Source organism: Wyeomyia smithii, chromosome 3 (genome assembly GCF_029784165.1).
Source record: "Wyeomyia smithii strain HCP4-BCI-WySm-NY-G18 chromosome 3, ASM2978416v1, whole genome shotgun sequence".
Taxonomy (NCBI): domain Eukaryota; kingdom Metazoa; phylum Arthropoda; class Insecta; order Diptera; family Culicidae; genus Wyeomyia; species Wyeomyia smithii.
The window spans coordinates 171,198,676-171,218,590 of record NC_073696.1 but is presented as its reverse complement, the minus strand read 5'-3'; the positions used below and the strand labels follow the sequence as shown (position 1 = coordinate 171,218,590).

The 19,915-nt window shown below is 41.2% G+C and overlaps 1 protein-coding gene across 5 annotated transcripts in view; it reads left to right on the top strand.

Moving 5' to 3' along the window:
- The window catches only part of LOC129732184 (arrestin domain-containing protein 4), an 81,006-nt gene that overhangs the window by 10,736 nt on the left and 50,355 nt on the right, over positions 1 to 19,915 (top strand). The window contains exon 1 of one of the 5 annotated variants that reach the window (XM_055692774.1): positions 3,849 to 4,042. The exons of the other annotated variants lie outside the window; for them this stretch is intronic. Coding sequence (XP_055548749.1) covers positions 3,970 to 4,042 — 73 coding nt within the window. The 5' untranslated portion in view covers positions 3,849 to 3,969. Of the gene's footprint in view, positions 1 to 3,848; positions 4,043 to 19,915 lie in introns of those variants that run through there. 5 annotated transcript variants of the gene reach the window in all.

Sequence of the window (19,915 nt, the reverse complement as noted above, 5' to 3'; positions counted from 1 at the left end):
AACGGAGTCATAAGAATGAAAGGCCGCATTCAAGATCTGGACAAACCGTTCAATGTCAACAATCCTGTGATTCTACCGGACAATCGTAATTTTACCAACTTGTTAATACGTACGTTCCACAATGCAAATGCTCATCAAGGACTGGAAACAATAATCAATAACCTGAAACATCGGTATCGTATTTTGAAGGTCCGTTCTCAAGTTAAAAAATTTGGACAAACATGCGTGAGATGCAGAGAGTTACGTGCTAAACCAAGCGTGGCCCAGATGGGTAACTTGCCACCGGAGCGGACGACTCCGTTCGTTTTTCCTTTTACTCATACAGGGATCGATTATTTTGGACCTTTAACCGTAAAAGTTAGACGACGACCTGAGAAACGTTGGAGTTCCAAAGAAGATCCTATCTGACAACGGGACCAATTTTACCGGAGCAAACCAAGAATTGAAAAAGTTGGTGAAAGAGCTTGACGAGAATCAAATAGAAGAAACATTGAGCGTGAGAGGAGTAGAATGGTCATTTATACCACCTGGAGCGCCTCATTTTGGCGGTTGCTGGGAGCGGTTAGTTCGGTCTGTCAAATCGGGTTTACAAGATATGCTGAAAGAGAGAAACCCTTCTGATTTAGTTCTACGAACAACACTATGCGAGGTAATGAATGTTATCAATAATCGACCGTTAACGCATGTATCAGATGATCCTCACGATGCTGAGCCTTTGACGCCAAATATGCTGCTACTAGGAAGAAACAACCACATGCAATATGATCACAAATTCGATGAGAATAGCGTGATGACGAGAGCTGCTTACAAACACGCACAAGTTTACGCGGATCGTTTCTGGCGAAAATGGGTGTCAACTTATCGTCCGGAATTAATAAAACGACAGAAATGGCTAGACAATCGTAGTTACTACGAGTATTCGGTAGGCGATCTGGTGATGATTATTGACGAGAACCTACATCGAGGCTGTTGGCCTAAGGGTGTAATTGAACAGGTGAATAAGGGACCCGATGGAAAAATCCGAACAGTAAAGATACGGACTTCAAAATCAACCTATCTTAGACCAACGACGAAGATAATCCTATTACAGGCAAATTCCGCTGGTGGCCCGGAGGATGTTGGCAACAAGCAAGCCATGCACGGATAAGCAGTGAAAAATTTTCATTCCTTAACAACCATTGTAACAAACCAGTCGATAAAATAAATAGCTTTTCAAGATTTGTTCGAACTTTAATTGACGAGTGAAAAATAGTCTCTTGTTCCGATTTCGTCCCCTTGTCCGGATCCTATCTGATCGTGAAGTCGCCCCGTCTAGATAGTCCGTCGCAACACACTGGTTGCTGACAGTGGTCCGTTCTCTCCGGCAGGTACGTCTCACCCCGTCAAGATAGTCCGTCGTAACACACTGGTTGCTGACAGTGGTCCTTGTCCGGATCCTATCTGATCGTGAAGTCGCCCCGTCAAGATAGTCGGTCGCAACACACTGGTTGCTGACAGTGGTCCGTTCTCTCCGGCAGGTACGTCTCACCCCGTCAAGATAGTCCGTCGCAACACACTGGTTGCTGACAGTGGGTGAAATTATGATTGTCCGGTAGAATCACAGGATTGTTGACATTGAACGGTTTGTCCAGATCTTGAATGCGGCCTTTCATTCTTATGACTCCGTTGACCAATATGTGGGAGTACATGAACAATCGACTTGACCTTTTCACATACCCGGTTGTCCTCAAACTGTGGACCTCGTCGTGAAATATATCCATTTGTACTTTTCTATACCACAGATTTGTCGCTTCCTCCATGTCCTGAACGTTAATTGAAAACTTCTTCGGTTTATCCTTTTTAGGAAGGCCAAGAATCTTTCTCATCTTCAAATAATAAGCTGTCGATCTTATTAAACGATTGTAGCCCGAAAATCTAGTAATATCAGGTAAATCCACAATTTTCTCAACGGTTCGAAAGTATACTGTTTCTTCTTCATCTTGAAATTCATCATGATAATTCACACCTTCGCTCATTGACAACGCAACGCAGTCCTGATTCGGCCACTCGCTTCGGTCATGTTTCAAAAAATCTGGTCCAGTCAGCCATTCTTTAATACTTGCAAACTTTGAAGACTTTGTAGCTAAATCTGCAACGTACAAATTTGATGGAGTCCAATCCACATTGCCGTATTGTGTCCATTTTCCTTAATTTTGCCAATTCGAGATCCAACGTAGGCGTTCAGCTTTTCTCTGGTGCATAACCAAGCAAGACAAATTTTCGAATCCGTCCAAAAGTGTGTTGAAGTTACTTCCACCTCTAGTTCCTCCTTTACCACCTTTACCAGCTGACTAGAAAGCACACATCCTTGCAATTCAAGTCTAGGGACAGTCTGCGATTTGAGGGGTGCCACTCTTGATTTGGCCAGAACTAATGAAACATGGGTGTTGTTCAAGTATCGATGTACCATGTATACCACACTAGCGAAAGCTTTATCGCTTGCATCCGAAAATGCATGAAGTTCAACCGTCTTGAAAGACGCAATATCAGGAAAGTAGTATCTCGGCACACGTATTTCCTTCAATTTCACCGTTTGCTCAAGCCAATCATTCCATTTTGAGATCAACCCATCAGGTAATGTGTCATCCCAAGCAACTTGCAAACGCCATAAATCTTGAAACAATATCTTCAAATGAATAGTGATGGGACTAAGTATATTCAACGGATCAAAAATCCCCATCATAAATTTTAGCAATTGCCGTTTGGTGGGGATACCTGCTCCAGATCGCAAAACTGCATCAAGCTTCGGAAAATTCAGGGGGAACAAACTCGTCAGTAGATAGATGCCACTGCAGGCCCAGGACATGAACATCTGCCTTCGGTTCAGCTCTCATTGCAGGATCCAGAGACTTCAGCACTGCGCTTGAGTTGGAGACGAATTTGACTAGCTTGAATCCGCCTTGCTTGTGCGCCTCGATAACATTTTTGGCTAGAATGATTGCTTCGCTTTCAGTGTCTGTTGAATCAAAATAGTCATCAACGTAGTGTTGCCTAACTATTGCACGTTCCACACCGGGAAATCGGTCCTCGAGTTCCCTAGCGTTGAAATTCTTAATGAATTGAGCAATGGAAGGAGATGATACAGCACCGAAAATCATCGCCATCATGACATATACTTGAGGAGCAGAAGTACGATCCATGCCACGCCAGAAGAAACGCTGAGAATTCTGATCCATCTGTCTAATCAGGATCTGATGGAACATTTCTTTTATGTCGGCCATGAAAGCGACCTTTTTCTGTCTTCCTCTCATTAGTACTCCAATCAAAGATGGAACGAAATCCGGCCCTTTAAGCAGCAAATCATTCAGTAAACCATGCGATTTGGCTTTGGCATCCATCACTAATCGAAATTTGTTTGCATTAACAACGCTGAAATGCGACAGATACCAAGTATTGGGTGTTTCCGATAGTTCTTCAGTTCGCAGTTTCCTCGCATATCCCTTTTCGATGTAATCTTCAATTTTCTGACAATACTGTTCAGCAAATTTCTGATCAGCATCCATCTTCTTCTCAATGATCGCTAGACGACGAAGTGCCTGAGGCTTGCTATCCGGGAACGTAAAGTTGTTGTATTTGTAAAGTTGACCGACCTCAATTCGGTCTCCATTACGTTTTAATGTTCTGTTCATGATATCCAATGCTCTCTCGTCTTCTTCAGACATCTTCGGGCCTTGTTGCTTGATGCCGAAATCTTAGACCTTATGCATTTCTCTGACCAGCTCCGTCAGCTCCAAATCCTGGTCATTACAAATAAACACATGGAATTGGTCAACGATGTCGTCTATTGCAGGTTCTACTTCCCCATGGATAGTCCAACCAAGATGACAACGCGTCAGTTGTAGACCTCTTGTTGAATACTGTACGGTTTTCAAAGGGACGATTAGGCCAGCGTTGTTGGAACCAGTCAGCATTTTCGGTACAGCGTTCTGTATGGCCGCCAGTTTATCTTCCTCCAGAAGTGGATACAATCGCTTAATTTTCTCGATATCGATACTTACTCGTGGTAAGTTAATGTTATTTATGGTCCGTACGTTGCTCATTTCATACCATTTTGCCTTCTCGGCCGGTCCGGAAACATGAAGAGACAACAACATTGATGTATCATCCTTGTGCGAAATTCCATTTGTCCAGCGGTAGGTAACTGGAGATATCGGACCACGCAGTTTCATTTGATCAGCCAGTTCCGCGTCGATCATTGACAGGGAAGATCCTTCGTCGAACAGCGCGAAAACATTTCGGACGGAACCGTTGCATCGAATCTTTACTCTTCCGATACGAAGAAGAGTATTGGAATCTCTACCGTTCACATGGCAAAGATCTTCGGAGGACTTCTTCTCGATCTTCCGTGCTGGTTTCTTGCTTTCAATATCCGAGTGCACCAACTCATGATGGTTCTGGTCACACAGCGAACATGTCCTATCGGATCGGCAATCTTGCAACAGAGCGACGTTGCTCTACGGAAAGCTTGGCGAACTGTTCGCACTTTACCAGACTCACATGACCGCTCAACTTACATAGGGGACATTTTCCCTTCTGCTCAGGTTCACGAGTGTTGACTTTTAGGACAGGAGGTTTCGGTTTGTAAACGGCATGAACTGCTGATCCTTGCAGTCCTTTTTGTCAAAAAAGTGAGGATTTATGCTTGCTAACTGGTTTTCCATTTCATCCTCCAACCAACGCGAAAATGTATGAAAATCGACGAGCTTGTCCCCCTTCATAAGTGATGCTTTATGCCTCACCCACATTTGCTTGCTAAAAGGTGGAAGCTTTTCAGCTAAGTGAGAGGTAAGCTCGGGGTTCATCAGGTACACATCAGCTTTTACATTTTTTAGCGCTGCTGCTGTACCAATGACAGTGTTAAAGAAAGAACGGAACGATTCAATGTTACCGTCCTTAACAGGATCCAAGTTTCTGAGTAGCTCCATACGGTTGGCTACCACCCACTCGGTGCGTCCAAAATTCGATTTGAGCATCTTCATTACCAGGCCAACGTTTTCAGGGTCAGATAACAAAGACTCAACGGTTTCACGAGCCTTACCCTGCAAAGCGTTATTCAATCGCCTGAGGTTTTCCCGATCTGTCAGCTTGCACTCCGCAGTGGATGTTCTAAATTCGTTCTCGAAGATTGGCCAATCCATGATGTTTCCCGAGAACTGTGGTAGATCTCTCACATGCCGATTTTGGAGGGCCTTGAAAGCTCGACATAGAACCTCGTTTGTACCAGTGGCTGCTACATTATATTGGAGATTTCCTGAGCGGTCAGGATGTTCAGGACAAACGGGAAAAGCAGCATAATCCGGACGGTCTTGACGGTCAGAACGAACAGAACGGTCGGGACGAACAGAACAATTTTCGGGCTCTTCCAATGGTAACTCACTTGCGTTCACCCAGTTTTGGCAGTCTTGAACACGCCGAAATGAACAACAACATGAAGAATCGGAACGGGATCGTAACTCGTTGATTTGGATTGTTCGTTCGCGCTTTTTTCTGAGGAATTCAGCTTTTTTCTGCTGGCTTTTAAGCTCTAACTCCTTTTGAATTTTCAACTCTTCCAAACGCTGCTCTGCTACTATACGGTCCTGCTCTAAAGAGACATGCAGTTCCTCTTCTTCGAATTCCTCGACGAGTTCTAACGCACGGATTTGGCTTGCATTGGTAGCCGATCCTGCTACAACCACGTACGAAAACCTTATTTCGCACCGTTATGGACACATTGTCTACTTCGTTGTTGACACCACCAGTAGCATTTTGTTCGTCAAGGGACAACGACAGGCTGCTCAGATGACTCAATTGGCCTTGCGGGAGTTCGTAGCATATTGCTGTTTTGCGTAAGCGTTGGTATTTCGCAATAATATGACAGAAGGGTTTTGGGGACTATTTATGCGTTACGCCTTTTGGGCCGGGGCAGGCGGTTTTCCATATAAACTGGAAGTCCGGCTCGAAGGACCACTGTCAGCAACCAGTGTGTTGCGACGGACTATCTTGACGGGGTGAGACGTACCTGCCGGAGAGAACGGACCACTGTTAGCAACCAGTGTGTTGCGACGGACTATCTTGACGGGGCGACTTCACGATCAGCTAGGATCCGGACAAGGACCACTGTCAGCAACCAGTGTGTTGCGACGGACTATCTTGACGGGATGAGACGTACCTGCCGGAGAGAACGAGCCACTGTCAGCAACCAGTGTGTTGTGACGGACTATCTTGACGGGGCGACTTCACGATCAGATAAGATTCGGACAAGGGGACGAAATCGGAACAAACTATTTTTCACTCGTCGATTGAGGTACAAACAAATATTGAAGAGCTATTTATTTTATCGACTGGTTTGTTACAATGGTTGTTAAGGAATGAAAATTTTTCACTGCTTATCCGTGCATGGCTTGCTTGTCGCCAACAGTGTTAGATTAGTAGGTACCTGGGAGGGAGAAACAAATACTACACTCAAAACAGAGAACACCCACATGTGTCGTTTTCTGATAGCGTGTAACTGTCTTCTTGCTGTAACGCATGCATGACTCAAACGAAGTTTTTAGTAACATCAGGAATACTGAATGTGCAAATTTTACAGACTAGTTTGTCGAGTCTGTGTGTTTTTTTTTCAATTTGCCGTTGTATAAAAGTTTTTTTCAGAGTTTTGAGTTTGACCGTGATAAGTGTGTTTGAAATTGTAACTAAAGCCTTAAATCCAGAGAAGAGCAAGTTTAATAATCGCAGTACGCTAGCATGATTATTACTTAAAGCCTATGAAATTTATTGTTTTCGTAAAAACAAACTAAAATATTTTGTACAACGACAATGAATACAAAAATTGTTTGCGATGAATATTTTTTGAGCAACTGAAAGGTATCAGTTATAACAATACTCATCGCAAAAAAAATGCTTTTTTTCCTTGGTTCAAATTGACAGTCAATGACAGCTCATTCTGGTTCATTTTGACACTCACACAACTTCGTATCCGTTACTCCCTCCAGGTAGGTACTAAATAGAAAGTTTCTGGTATAAACCTTACAAATTCGTTGGATTTTCACTGAATTAAAAATTTCCTTAAGACGTTCTATAATCGCGGTTTGTTTACATAAAAATGAACCCAAAATGAATATTGTACACTTCTAACAGTCCTAGAAAAAACTGAAGTGTTTTAAGACACCATTAGAAGTCTTTAGTTAAGCCAAATTCAAAAACAATAATCTTAGTGCACCGAAAAAAATATAGTTTGTTGGTGGCAATATAGTTGCCACTGCCTTATAAAGGGTTAACATGTTTAATCAATGTACATATATGATTCTGTGATAATATCCATGCTGCCAAACGCATATATGACAATTGTATGTTAGTTGAAGCTAATTAACGGTAATTAAAACAACTAATGTTAGATGAATAATTTTAAGTAATAGAGCATATTCGCGCCAAATGACCTATATTTTTTTACTTGCATGAAACTTTGCACACGTATTTGGCTTGGCAAACTGAGCATTTTTAACGAATGGAGAGATTCTTTAGACCCATGAGTTATTTTCTGAAAGGGTGTATGCATTTCTGAAAGGGTGTATGCATTTTAGGTTTTATTCGAAAAATTGTAGCTCAGAAACCGTTGGAAGTATTGAAAAACTGTCTGAGAACGAGTTGTAGGGAATTAATAATGCCTCATGAAAAATATACAATGTGAAAACAAATTTTTTCGACTCCAAAAAATTTAAAATAAACACACCCTAGTTTTTCTGGTTGAGCCCCAGTCTTGGGTTCTTATAGCTTTACAAAACCCTTCAGGCTGGAGCCACAAAGTTGTATAAACTTTGGCAGCGTGCTCCTGAGTGGCGGATGGGAGCCAAGGGAGATCATGAGAGTTAGATACCTATGTTGTATGCCTTCCTACTCTGATCTCAGCAGTCTCCTATGTGGGGACGACTCATGACAATATTAATTGTTGATAACCTTTGTGAATTCTCTTTACACGTGAACCAGACCACATTGTGCAAGCTCTGTTCTCATCTGTGTGATAATTACATACTTCTTAGTTCTGTGCAGTTGTAGTAGCTCCTATTAGAATCAAGAGTCTGTGTTGGAAGGCAAGGTGTGCAACGAGAAAAGCAGTAAATTCGGTAACCCTTTGCTAACATTTTACGTTTTACTTTATTTAAACAGTTTTGGTAATCAGATTTACCTTGCATGACTTCTTGTACGCACTGGAAGGTGTCATGGACTTTGTAAGAGTGAATAAATTTTAAGGTTTGTCCCACCTAATACTCACAATGTTTGAGTTCACTCACAATATTGAGCACAACATACACACATTTTGCTCTACTACAATTGTATGTGATTCACAAAATTTATTCTAATTACCTACAACACCTATTCTGTACAAATACCAAGCTCGAATTTGTTGACTTTGCATATATGAAGTCTCAGTTTAAGGTTTTACAAGAGTTTTTGACCTAACTCTTTGCGCATCGTGATTTTGATCTTTAATTTATATGTCAATTCTATTGTCAGGTTTGTCCTGTTGTCCTCGAGGGTGGATGATGTCCTGGAGGTTTGACGTCTTGCACGATGATTCTTCATATACAAGCGAGTCTTCCTGCGAAAAGTTGCCCTCTGACGATGTGTAAGTGTGTATGTTTCTCTATTTTTCTCGAACACGAATCTCTCTGGTACCGTCGTTAGGCATTGCTTTATGGAGAAGTGCGAGTGTGATTAGTGCACCCCCTTGTTAATATATTGACTTCTCTGACTTCGTGGAGGTAGGATTAGCCATTAACAAGTATTTCGATGGCTGTTTCGTAGATTGGTGCCTTGCAGCCTAAGAACAATCTGGGAAACAGCCGTGATGACTGCTCTCCAAGTACCCTCTCCTTTGCACGTCATTCCCACTATGTTTCCCGAAGTAGTATCCGGCCCGCTCACTGCCAACATTTCGCTCCTTACCTGTGCGAAATGTGGACAAACTAAGAACACATGCTCAGCGGTTTCTTCCGCGCCCGCACATTGTGGGCACATAGATGACTCCGCGTGCCCAAACTTGTGCAAGTACTGTCTAAAGCAGCCATGGCCTGACAGTACCTGTGTCAGGTGGAAGTTAACTCGCCATGACGCCTCTCGGTCCATCCGGCTGTCTCCGGAATGGGTCGGTGCGTCTATCTACCTTTGATAGAGATGGGCCATTCCAGCTGCCACCTGGTCATCGAAGTTGATCTTCTGGTGGTTCGTATACCTCCATATCACGTTGGTCGAAGCACTGTACATCCTCTTTGACAATGATGACATGATGCCAGCCAGGACGCATATTGCCTCGTATGACACTGTTCGATACGCGCATGCGATCCTCAGGCACATAAGCCTGTAGATGCTTTCCGGTTTACCGCGGTAACTGGAAGTACCCAACGCTTTCGACCACACGAGTCTGCCATACCTGAGTATGGACGTTGCCACGCTAGCTAGTAGCTTCCGCCTGCTGCTAAATACCGCCGAGCTATTCGACATCATGCTTGATAATGCCGCTATAGTCGTGGAAGCTTTCTTGCAAATATAGTCGACGTGGCTCCCCAACGTGAGCTTGTCGTCGATAAGTGTGTATGTATGTGTGTGTAGGATGTAGTGGGGCAAACAGTTCGATTTTCCGGTGCCGGTTTTTTTGGCCCCTTTTGAGGCCCCGGGAAGTTCTGGGCTTGCCGAGCGTCGGTTGGTTTTATCTCCGCTTGGCGCGTTGTATTTCTGGTTTGTGTGGGAAGGCCTGTTCTGCGTTTTCCTCTCTGGAGAGCTCAGTAATGCTTTGTTATTGCACTGCAGTGTATTCAGGTATGGTGTTTTGGATATCTGACAGCTTTCCCGCGGACGCTGGAGTGCCTCTGAAGGAGGCTATGGCTGTGCACTCAGCTGGATTAAGCAAAGAAATTTAATTCAACATCAGTTTGAAGAGAGTGAGAATAAAAATGCTGTTGCATCATTTTGATTTTGTCGCTTCGAAATTTCGCAACACTGGTGGTGACTCAATTTCCAAAAATGAATTCCCTGATATACGCTGATCCTAGAGCTTATAACTGTGAACAAAAATTAAAGATACAGGTCGGACTCGATTATCCGCAATTTTAGACTCGATTATCCGGAATATTGTTTTGCTGTTTGTTTTTAATATTTATTTTGAAATTTTACCTTTACTATCCCTTTCAGCACATTTGTGACCATTTTTGTTCTCTATGGCATGTTTGGAACATGTCCGAATTAAGTGAAACCAAACAGTGTCAAATTATTTCTATTTTGCTTCTCGAGAATTAACCCCTTTTCTCCACAGTAGTGATTTCTAGTTACGCTACTGCATCATTCAAGTGAATAATGAAAGAAAATAAATATTTTACAGTCTTGGAAAAAATAATAAATACACTTGCAGTGTTGGTTAATTTTTCATATATGTGCAGTAATTGTAGTTGTTGTATGATGTTATGTTACGTTATTACGAACTGCAGACGCTCTTTTTAAAAGAGGAACGGAGAAATAACTGGAGAAGTTTCTTTGTCGGTGATTCCGAAATTTTTTTGTGTGAGTTAGTGTTTTTAAAGTGGCAAAAAAGTGAATACACAATTGAAATATATATACAAAACAATCCAAATTAACTTTATTTCTCTACATATCGTTAGCAAAGTAAGGCCACGTTTTACGTTACAAAACTCACTTTCAATATTTTGTGGCTTGTCCTTTGTTTAGTAAAACCATATTCAATCTTCGTGGTATCTTTACCACCAGGTTTTGACGAGTAGAATCTAGACTAGCATTTCACGCTGCTTTGCAACCTAGACTTTCCCAATCTTTCATAGAATTTCTAAAGGATTTAAATTAGGAGTCTGCGCTGGTCAAACTAATAATATTATATTCTCGTTTGAAAATCATCTTCGTGTTTCCAATACTGTATGTTTGGGATCGTTAAACTGCAAAGAGATCCAGCAAAGTGGCATGTTTTCTTCGGCATACGGAAGCAAAATCGACCACCTAGGTACACAGGAAACTTTATTCTACTTCAAAAGCGACACATTTTGGCAAGAATTGAATTTTCTGAAAAGTTTTTAGACTAGGGTGCAACTAAATGGCACATCGTGTTTTGGTCGGATGAGTCGAAATTTAACCCTTTTGGTCCAAACGGTCAGCAGCTGGTGAGAAGACCGGTGAATACCCGATCAGAAGAGCATAACTAAAAAATTACAAAATTCTATCAACGCGAGATAAAAATAACATATTTTGATACAATTTTGTATTTTTCCATATAATTTTGATAACAAAATTGAATCTGAATGTGTTTTAATAACAAAACCTGAAATGAAGTAGTTCTGAAACAAGTCTAACTAATTTTTCGTTTCTATCAAAACCTGTTGTTTCCAACAATATTTGTTATTATATTGTTCTACTAGCTGGCCCGGCAAACTTTGTCCCGCCTATTTTTGTGTTTATTTTAATAATTTTCAACATTCCGAATTCATTGATTCCTTGCGATTTGTTTATATCGTTTAAAATTATTGGTTTTATCGGAATGACAACATCCTCGACTTTTGCCTTTAGTACATCACCTCTATTCCGGAAATACTCATATTGAGTGGTATTCAGTTATTTCCGTTGTTTTCCAGAAACTGAAAGTGGTCATCTTCGTATTCGAGATGATGTTCAGGGTCAATGCTTGGCTTCTATACATTATTTCGATTACGGAAATATTCATATATAGTAGTATTCGGCTGTTTCCCAGAAGTTGCCATCTTACAATTCAAAATGGTGTCTGAGATCAATTTTTAGCTCCATGCATCATTTTGGTTAAAAAAACATTCATATTGGGTGGTATTTGGTCACTTTGGGCTGTTCTTTCAAAAACCGGAAGTCACCATCCTGGATTTTAAAATGGCATTTGGAGACAATTTCTGGCCCCTGAGCGTCATTATGGTTCAAGAAACACCCATAATAGGTGTTATTTAGTCATTTTCGGCTGTTTTCCAGAAACCGGAAATCATCATCGTAGAATTCAAAATGGTGTCTGTGGTCGATTCTAGCTCCTGTGTATCATTCTGATATCGAAGCTACTCATATTGGATGGAAATCGGCAATTTTTGGGTGTTTTTCAGAGAGCGGAAGTCGCCATCTTGGATTTCAAAATGGTATTTGGAGACAATTTCTGGCCTCTGAGCGTCATTCTGGTTAAAGAAACACTCATATTGGGTGGTATTTGGTCATTTGCCGCTATTTCCAGCACCAAAAAGTCGCCATCTTGGATTTCAAAATGGCATTTGGAGACAATTTCTGGTCTCTGAGCATCATTCTGGTTAAAGAAACACCCATATTTGGTTGTTTTTGGGTCATTTTCAGCAGTTTTCCAGTCACCAAAAGTCGCCTTTTTTCAGCTCAAAATGTTGTCTGTGGTTTCAGTGCATCATCACGATTTCGGAAATACCCATATTGGGTGGTATTTAGTTATATCTCGCTGTTTTTCAGAAACCGGAAGTCGCCATCTTGAATTACAAAATGGTATTCGAAGACAATTTCTGGCCTTTGAGCCTCATTCTGGTTAAAGAAACACCCATATTAGGTGGTATTTGGCCATTTGCCGCTGTTTTCCAGTCACCGGAATTCGCCATTTTACAATTCAAAATGTTGTCCGAGGTCGATTTGTGGCTTCAGTGCATCATAACAATTCCGGAAATACCCATATTTGGTTATTTGCCGCAGTTTTTCAGAAACCGGAAGTCGCCATCTTGGATTTCAAAATGGCATTTGGAGACAATTTCTGGCCTCTGAGAGTCATTCTGGTTAAAGAAACACCCATTTTAGGTGGTATTTGGTCATTTTCGGCAGTTTTCCAGTCACCGGAAGTCTCCATTTTACAACTCAAAATGTTGTCGGAGGTCGATTTGTGGTTTCAGTACATCATCACGATTTCGGAAACACCCATATTGGGTGGTATTTGGTCATATCCCGCTGTTTTTCAGAAACCGGAAGCCGCCATCTTGGATTTTAAAATGACACCTCACATAAGAAAGAGGGGTGACGAACCATTATAGACATATTTGTTACCTCTAAAAACATTTACATGCCAAATTTGGTCTATTTGAAGGATTGGTTCTCGACCTGTGCGAAATTTGTGTTTCTTTTGTATGGGACCCCTCCATTTTAAAAGAGCACCCCTCCCTCTTTACTGTTATGGATATATTTGATACCCCTAAAAACATCCACTTGCCAAATTTGGTTCCATTTGCTTGGTTAGTTTTTGAGATGTGCATGAATTTGTGTTTTATTTGTATGGGACCCCTCCCTTCCAGAAGAGGAAGGGGTCCCGAACTATCTTAGTCACCTTTCTCGGCCCCTAAAACCCTTATATACAAAATTTCACGCCGATCGGTTCAGTAGTTTCCAAGCCTATATGGAACAGACAGACAGACAGAGCTGCATTTTCATATGTTACTAGCTGACCCGGCAAACTTCGTCCCGCCTATTTTTGTGTTTAATTTAATAATTTTAAACATTCCAAATCCATTGTTTTCTTGCGATTTGTTTATATCGTTTGAAATGATTGGTTTTATCGGAATGACAACATCCTCGACTTTAGCCGTTGGTACATCACCTCTATTCCGGAAATACTCATATTGAGCGGTATTCAGTTATTTTCGTTGTTTACCAGAAACTGAAAGTAATCATCTTCGAATTAAAAATGATGTTCAGGGTCAGTGCTTGGCTTCTATACATTATTTCGATTACGGGAATATCCATATGTAGTAGTATTCGGCTGTTTCCCAGAATTTGCCATCTGACAATTCAAAATGATGTTCGAGGTCAATTTTTAGCTCCTTGCATCATTCCGGTTAAAGAAACACTCATATTGGGTGGTATTTGGTCACTTTAAGCTATTTTTCAGAAACCGGAAATCGCCATCCTGGATTTTAAAATGGCATTTGAAGACAATTTCTGGCCCCTGAGCGTCATTCTGGTTTAAGAAACACCTATAATAGGTGTTATTTGGTCTTTTTCGGCTGTTTTCCAGAAACCGGAAGTCACCATCTTAGAATTCGAAATGGTGTCTGTGGTCGATTCTAGCTCCTGTGTATCATTCTGGTTTCGAAGAATCTCATATTGGATGGAAATCGGCAATTTTTGGCTGTTTTTTAAAAACCGGAAGCCGCCATCTTGGATTTCAAAATGGCATTTGGAGACAATTTCTGGCCTCTGAGCGTCATTCCACCCATATAAGGTGGTATTTGGTAATTTTCGGCTGTTTTCTAGTCACCGGAAGTCACCATCTTACAATTCAAAATATTGTCTTAGGTCGATTTGTGGTTTCAGTGCATCATGACAATTCCGGAAATACCCATATTGGGTGGTATTTGGTCATTTGCCGCTGTTTTTCAAAAACTGGAAGTCACCATATTGAGTTTCAAAATGACATTTGGAAACAATTTCTGACCTCTGAGCGTCATTCTGGTTAAAGAAACACTCATATTGGGTGGTATTTGGTCATTTGCCGCTGTTTTTCAGAAACCGGAAGTTGCCATCTTGGATTTCAAAATGGTATGTATTTTGAAACATGTCAGAAGAAGGAAGAATGACTAACCATATTGGACATGTTTGTTACACCTAAAAACATTCACCTGCCAAATTTGGTCCCATTTAGTTGGTTAGTTCTCGAGATGTGCAGAAATTTGTGTTTCATTTGTTTGGAACCCCTCCCTCACAAAAGAGGGAGGGGTGTCGAACCATTATGGACATATTTGTTACCTATTGAAACATTTACATGCCAAATTTGGTTCTGTTTGGTAGATTAGCTCTCGAGCTGCGCGTTTGTGTTTGTGTTTCATTTGTATGGTATGGGCTTATAAAAGAGGGAGGGGTTTCAAACCATTATAGATATATTTGTTAGCCCTATAAACATCTACTCGCCAAATTTGGTTCCATTTACTTTGTTAGTTCTTGAGATATGTAGAAATTTGTGTTTCATTTGTATTGAACCCCTACCTTCCAGAAAAGGAAAGGGTGTCGAACCAATATGGACATATTTGTCACTCCTTGAAACATCCACATGTCAAATTTGGTTCCATTTGTTTGGTTAGTTCTCTAGGTGTGCATAAATTTGTGTTTCGTTTGTATGGGACCCCTCCCTTCCAGAACAGGGAAGGGTATCGAACAAACATGGACATATTTGTTACTCCTAAAAACACCCACATGTCAAATTTGGTTCGATTTGCTTGATTAGGTCTTGAGTTGGACAGAAATTTGTGTTTCATTTGTATGGGACCCAGAACAGGGTACAGAAGAGAGAAGGATTTCAAACCAGTATGGACATACTTGTTACCCCCAAAAACATTCACATACCAAATTTGGTTATGTTTACTAAGTTAGTTTTAGAGATGTGCAGAAATTTGTGTTTCATTTGTATGGGACCCCTCCCTTCCAGAAGAGGGAGTGGTCTCGAACTATCTTAGTCACCTTTCTCGGCTCCTAAAACCCCTATATACAAAATTTCACGCAGATCGGTTCAGTAGTTTTCAAGCCTATATGGAACAGACAGACAGACAGACAGAGCTGCATTTTTATATGTATAGAAGATATGCTATCTTATTTTGTTAGAAAGCTGATACATTAGTAGGTAACACATTTTGATATGTGTTTGATACTAGTAGAATCATTTCTGTTATATTAACACCTAACGGGATCAAATTGAAAACACAGCCTGTAAGGTTTTTCCCGTAACAAACTAACAGCTTCTGTTTCGTTCTTGTTTTTTCTTCCTGATCGGGTACTGCCTTCAACACACAATTAACCAAAAAAGTAGTAAAATTTGAAAGTGATCACAAAACGGTGTGGTGCTGTTCTCTGATGCTGGTGTGGAACCCATTCATTTTATAACATAGACTATGAGTACTAACGACTATTTAGATATTTTACGTAGCGTAATGCTTCCGTATGCCAAAGAAAACATGCTTCTTGGTTGGAGGGTAACGATCCTAAACATACAGCATTGAAAATTTGAAGATGATTTTCAGAGGAAAATATAAAATTGTTGTTTGTTTGTTTATTGTCCAGTAGTGTAAGATACAAACCTTTTCAAATTTGCTACCTCCGATTTCATACAAGTAATGATATACATATAATTTTCAAAACTACTCTACTAAGCCTACTCAATTTATAGAATAATTTAATTCATTCGGTTCCAAAAATCGATGCAGCCACTCCTGAAAATTGCTTCCGACGAAAAACGTTTGACAGCGGAAGGCAACGAGTTCCACACCTTGAACGAACAATGAACTAGTATAAAATGCAGTATTGTTGGTTGGGATCACTAAGTTCTGGTGGATGAATGAATTTCTGATAAAGCATTGCAGGATACTGAGTCCTCAGTAGGGTTCTTACGAAAACACACGGTCGATGCGCGTAGAAGTTTTCCATAGTACATCCGATGAGGTTCTTTTGCAGGTGGCTCACGTGATCATAACGGCTTAATGCTTAAACGTTAAACGTATCTCACATAGCAGTTCAGTGCGACACGTAACCGATTTAAAGAGCTTGCGTTAGGACGAACATGGAGGAATCATCGAATAAAAAATGCGGAAGGATCAACGACTTGAACAAATTCAGTTTGGTGGCAGTTGGCGCGGTGGGGGTGCAGCAGTATAGCGTTCGGAGACCAGTATTAATTTTCCACACTGTTGCGCAATCAGACCGTCCCATTTCAAATCACTTTGGATGATAAATCCAAGGTTTCTGGCACTTTCTGACCATTAGATGCTTAGATGACCGTTCATTTCAACTCCAGGCGTTGGCAAAACTAACCCACCCGCTCTGTGACGTCGGCTTGTGACGAACAGTGCTTTACTTTTAGCTGAATTCACGTGTAGTTCATTTCGTCGCGACCAGTCTGCTACTAATTCACGATCCGCATTCACCATCCTGACTAAATCGCGCGCACAGGGTCCAAGTTGGTTAACGTAGAATTGTACATCGTCAGCGTAGATTTCATAGAACAGTACTTCAGAACGGTCGTTAATATGGCAGCAAAACAGAATTGGATCGAGCACTGAACCTTAAGGGACACCGGACGGAACTTCGACACTGCCGGAGCAACGATCGCCACAGAAAACTGTCTGCCTACGCCCACGCAGGTATGAATTCATCAGACTTACGGCAGCAGATAAGAAGTTGAACTGCGTACTCAGCTTGTTCAATAATTTGCTGTGCGGGATTGTATCGAATTCGGGTCGAATTCACAAGGCCCCGACTGTTTGTCCTTTCCAACTCCAAGACTCCTTACCCGGTGCCATAGGATTTTTGACGGGGTTCTGCTGTCCAAGAATGTTCCTCAGCACCTTGTACTGCTGCCGCTAAACGTCTTTCAAATGTATTGGAGCTTGCAACCAATCCTTATACGCCAAGTCCCGTTCGAGCAGAGATTGTCGGGCACTTCCGGTGAACCATGGATTGTGACGTCGACGACTGTTACTGACACGCCAGGGATGCTCAAATCGTGCACTCGTTTCATGTGCGAGTTAAAAAATACCATGGAATCGTTTGGGTTTTCCATTTCATAAAACTGGTTCCAGGGGATAGACAGAATTGCGTTTTTCAAAATATGTGGGTCAAAGTTTACATAGTCATGATAAGTACGCTGATTTGAAGGCCTTGTAATGTCGAAATTGGCAGATTCAAATATTAAGTCGTGCTGTGACAACCCAGCGAAGCTGACCTGTCCAAACCGTAAGACCTTTTGTTACGGTTGGTTATAAAAAGATCTAACTGCGAGCACCCTTCATTGTGGATGAATGTTGGCTCATTACTAACAGATGGCAGGGAAAAAGAACGAAGCATCGAGTTAAAAAGCGTACGTTTATTGCCGAAGTAAACGGCGATACCTCCACCACGTTTATACAATCGGTCATTTCTAATAACGGAGTAACCAGGTACGCCGATATTGCGATCACTTGTCTTGGAATTTAGCCATGATTCAGTGAAACAAGCAATTTCAACTTTGGAATCAATCAAGAAGTTTCGAACCTCATCGAGTTTGCTGCCATTACGCGCACGCGATCAGAGTCCAGTCCGATATTCCTCAGCTTGAGATCTCGCTTCCGCAGGTACGCACTGTAGAACTCGTCCCGTGCTGCCTTCAGTGCAAATTTAACAACAATGAGGCTGCGCCGTCCGTTTCACCACCGGATTTCATACGGCTAGTCTGTGCCAACAGGGTGGTCGAGTCATTCACAGTTAAGTATTTGCCAATTGCTTTGAGCGTCGCTTGTAGATTTTCACCGTTGTTGAAGGGAATACCACTTATTATCAGCTCATTTCGATTTTATAGGGTTCCGATTCCCTGGGACATACCATCCACCCTCGAATTCAATAAGTCGAGAGCCACATCGTGGTGTTGAAATTTTGCTGCACATTCATCCTTCACCGATTTGATATCATTTTTCAGCTCTGTTATAACGAAGTCAATTTTGCTGTTCCATAATTTCGGTTCGCACTTTATCAATAAGCTGTCTCGTTTCCGTGAACTGCTGCATCATCGTCCGTAACATACCCTGCAGTGTGATCGGATTCCCATTAGCATCATAACTCGACGAAACAGTCGTTAACCAGTCCTGATCATCAGTCCGCAATCGCTTGTTCGTCAGAGGAGTATTTTTGTTCGATCCAACATCAGGTGGAGTACGCTGGGTTGCTATTACAATCGAGTATGCAATGGAGCAAAACAACACAATCAAGTGTGAGTGACTGATGAAGACGATCTCAACACAATAGCAGTAGAGAAATCTCAATTCACGGCAGCAAACTTCTAAAATAAAATAATCGGCCTGCCACAAATCGTACAAACTGGATAATACGCACGATGTTCATTCGGACACTTAGGATCGCGACGAGATGGTTGACGTTGGTTAGAAAACGGTGAAACTTCACTTTTGAATTAATTTAATCTGCGACTATTCTCGACACATACTCGCGCCGGTCGTACAGTGTTACCAAAATTTGTTGGATTGGCCAGAATAGTCTCCTAACTTAAACCGTATCAAAAATCTATGGAAGATTGTTAAGTCCTACGTTGCAAAGCATCATTAAAAGAATGAAGCCGACTTATGGAACGACGTACAGGCAGCGTGAAATGCTAGTCCAGCTTTTATTCGTGAAAACCTGGTGGTAAACATACCACGAAGATTGAATATGGTTTCACGAAACAATGGACAAGCCACAAAATACTAAAAGTGACTTTTGCAACGTAAAAGGTCACTTTGCTAAAGGTATGTAGCGAAATAAAGCTAATTTGATTCGTTTTGTATATATATCGCAATTGTTTATTTTTTTTTTTTTGCCACTTTAAAAACACTAACTCACAGAAATTTCTCCAGCTATTTCTCCATTCCTCTTTCAAAAAGAGTGTCTGCAGATCATAATGACGTAGCATCATACAACAATTTAAATCAGTGCGCAAATACGAAAAAATATCCAACACTGCAAGTGTATTTATTATTTTCTCTATGACTGTATGTTCGATCGTACAAATTTGTAAGAAAAATTTAGTGAAAAATTTTCCACAATCCGGATAATCGAGTCCTAACCTGTAATAGCTTTTTCACTTTTACTGTGAATTGCGATGCCCCTAGCCGTCTTTAAGCACATTAAAAGGTTGCAGAGTAATTGTTCGCCGAGACGTCGTTTTTTTCGTTTGCTTACGTGAAAACTTGATTGAAGTCTCTGAAGGCTTAAGGCACTTCCGGAACGGTTAGGAATACCACAATACTCAGTGGCGGTCAAAAATCTATAATCTATTTTGTTTAGTTTGGGCTTTACCTCAGAGTGTCCCTTATGTCGATCAATGTTATCAATTAAGTATTTACCTGCTCTGAAATCGATCATATTTGAAATTCTA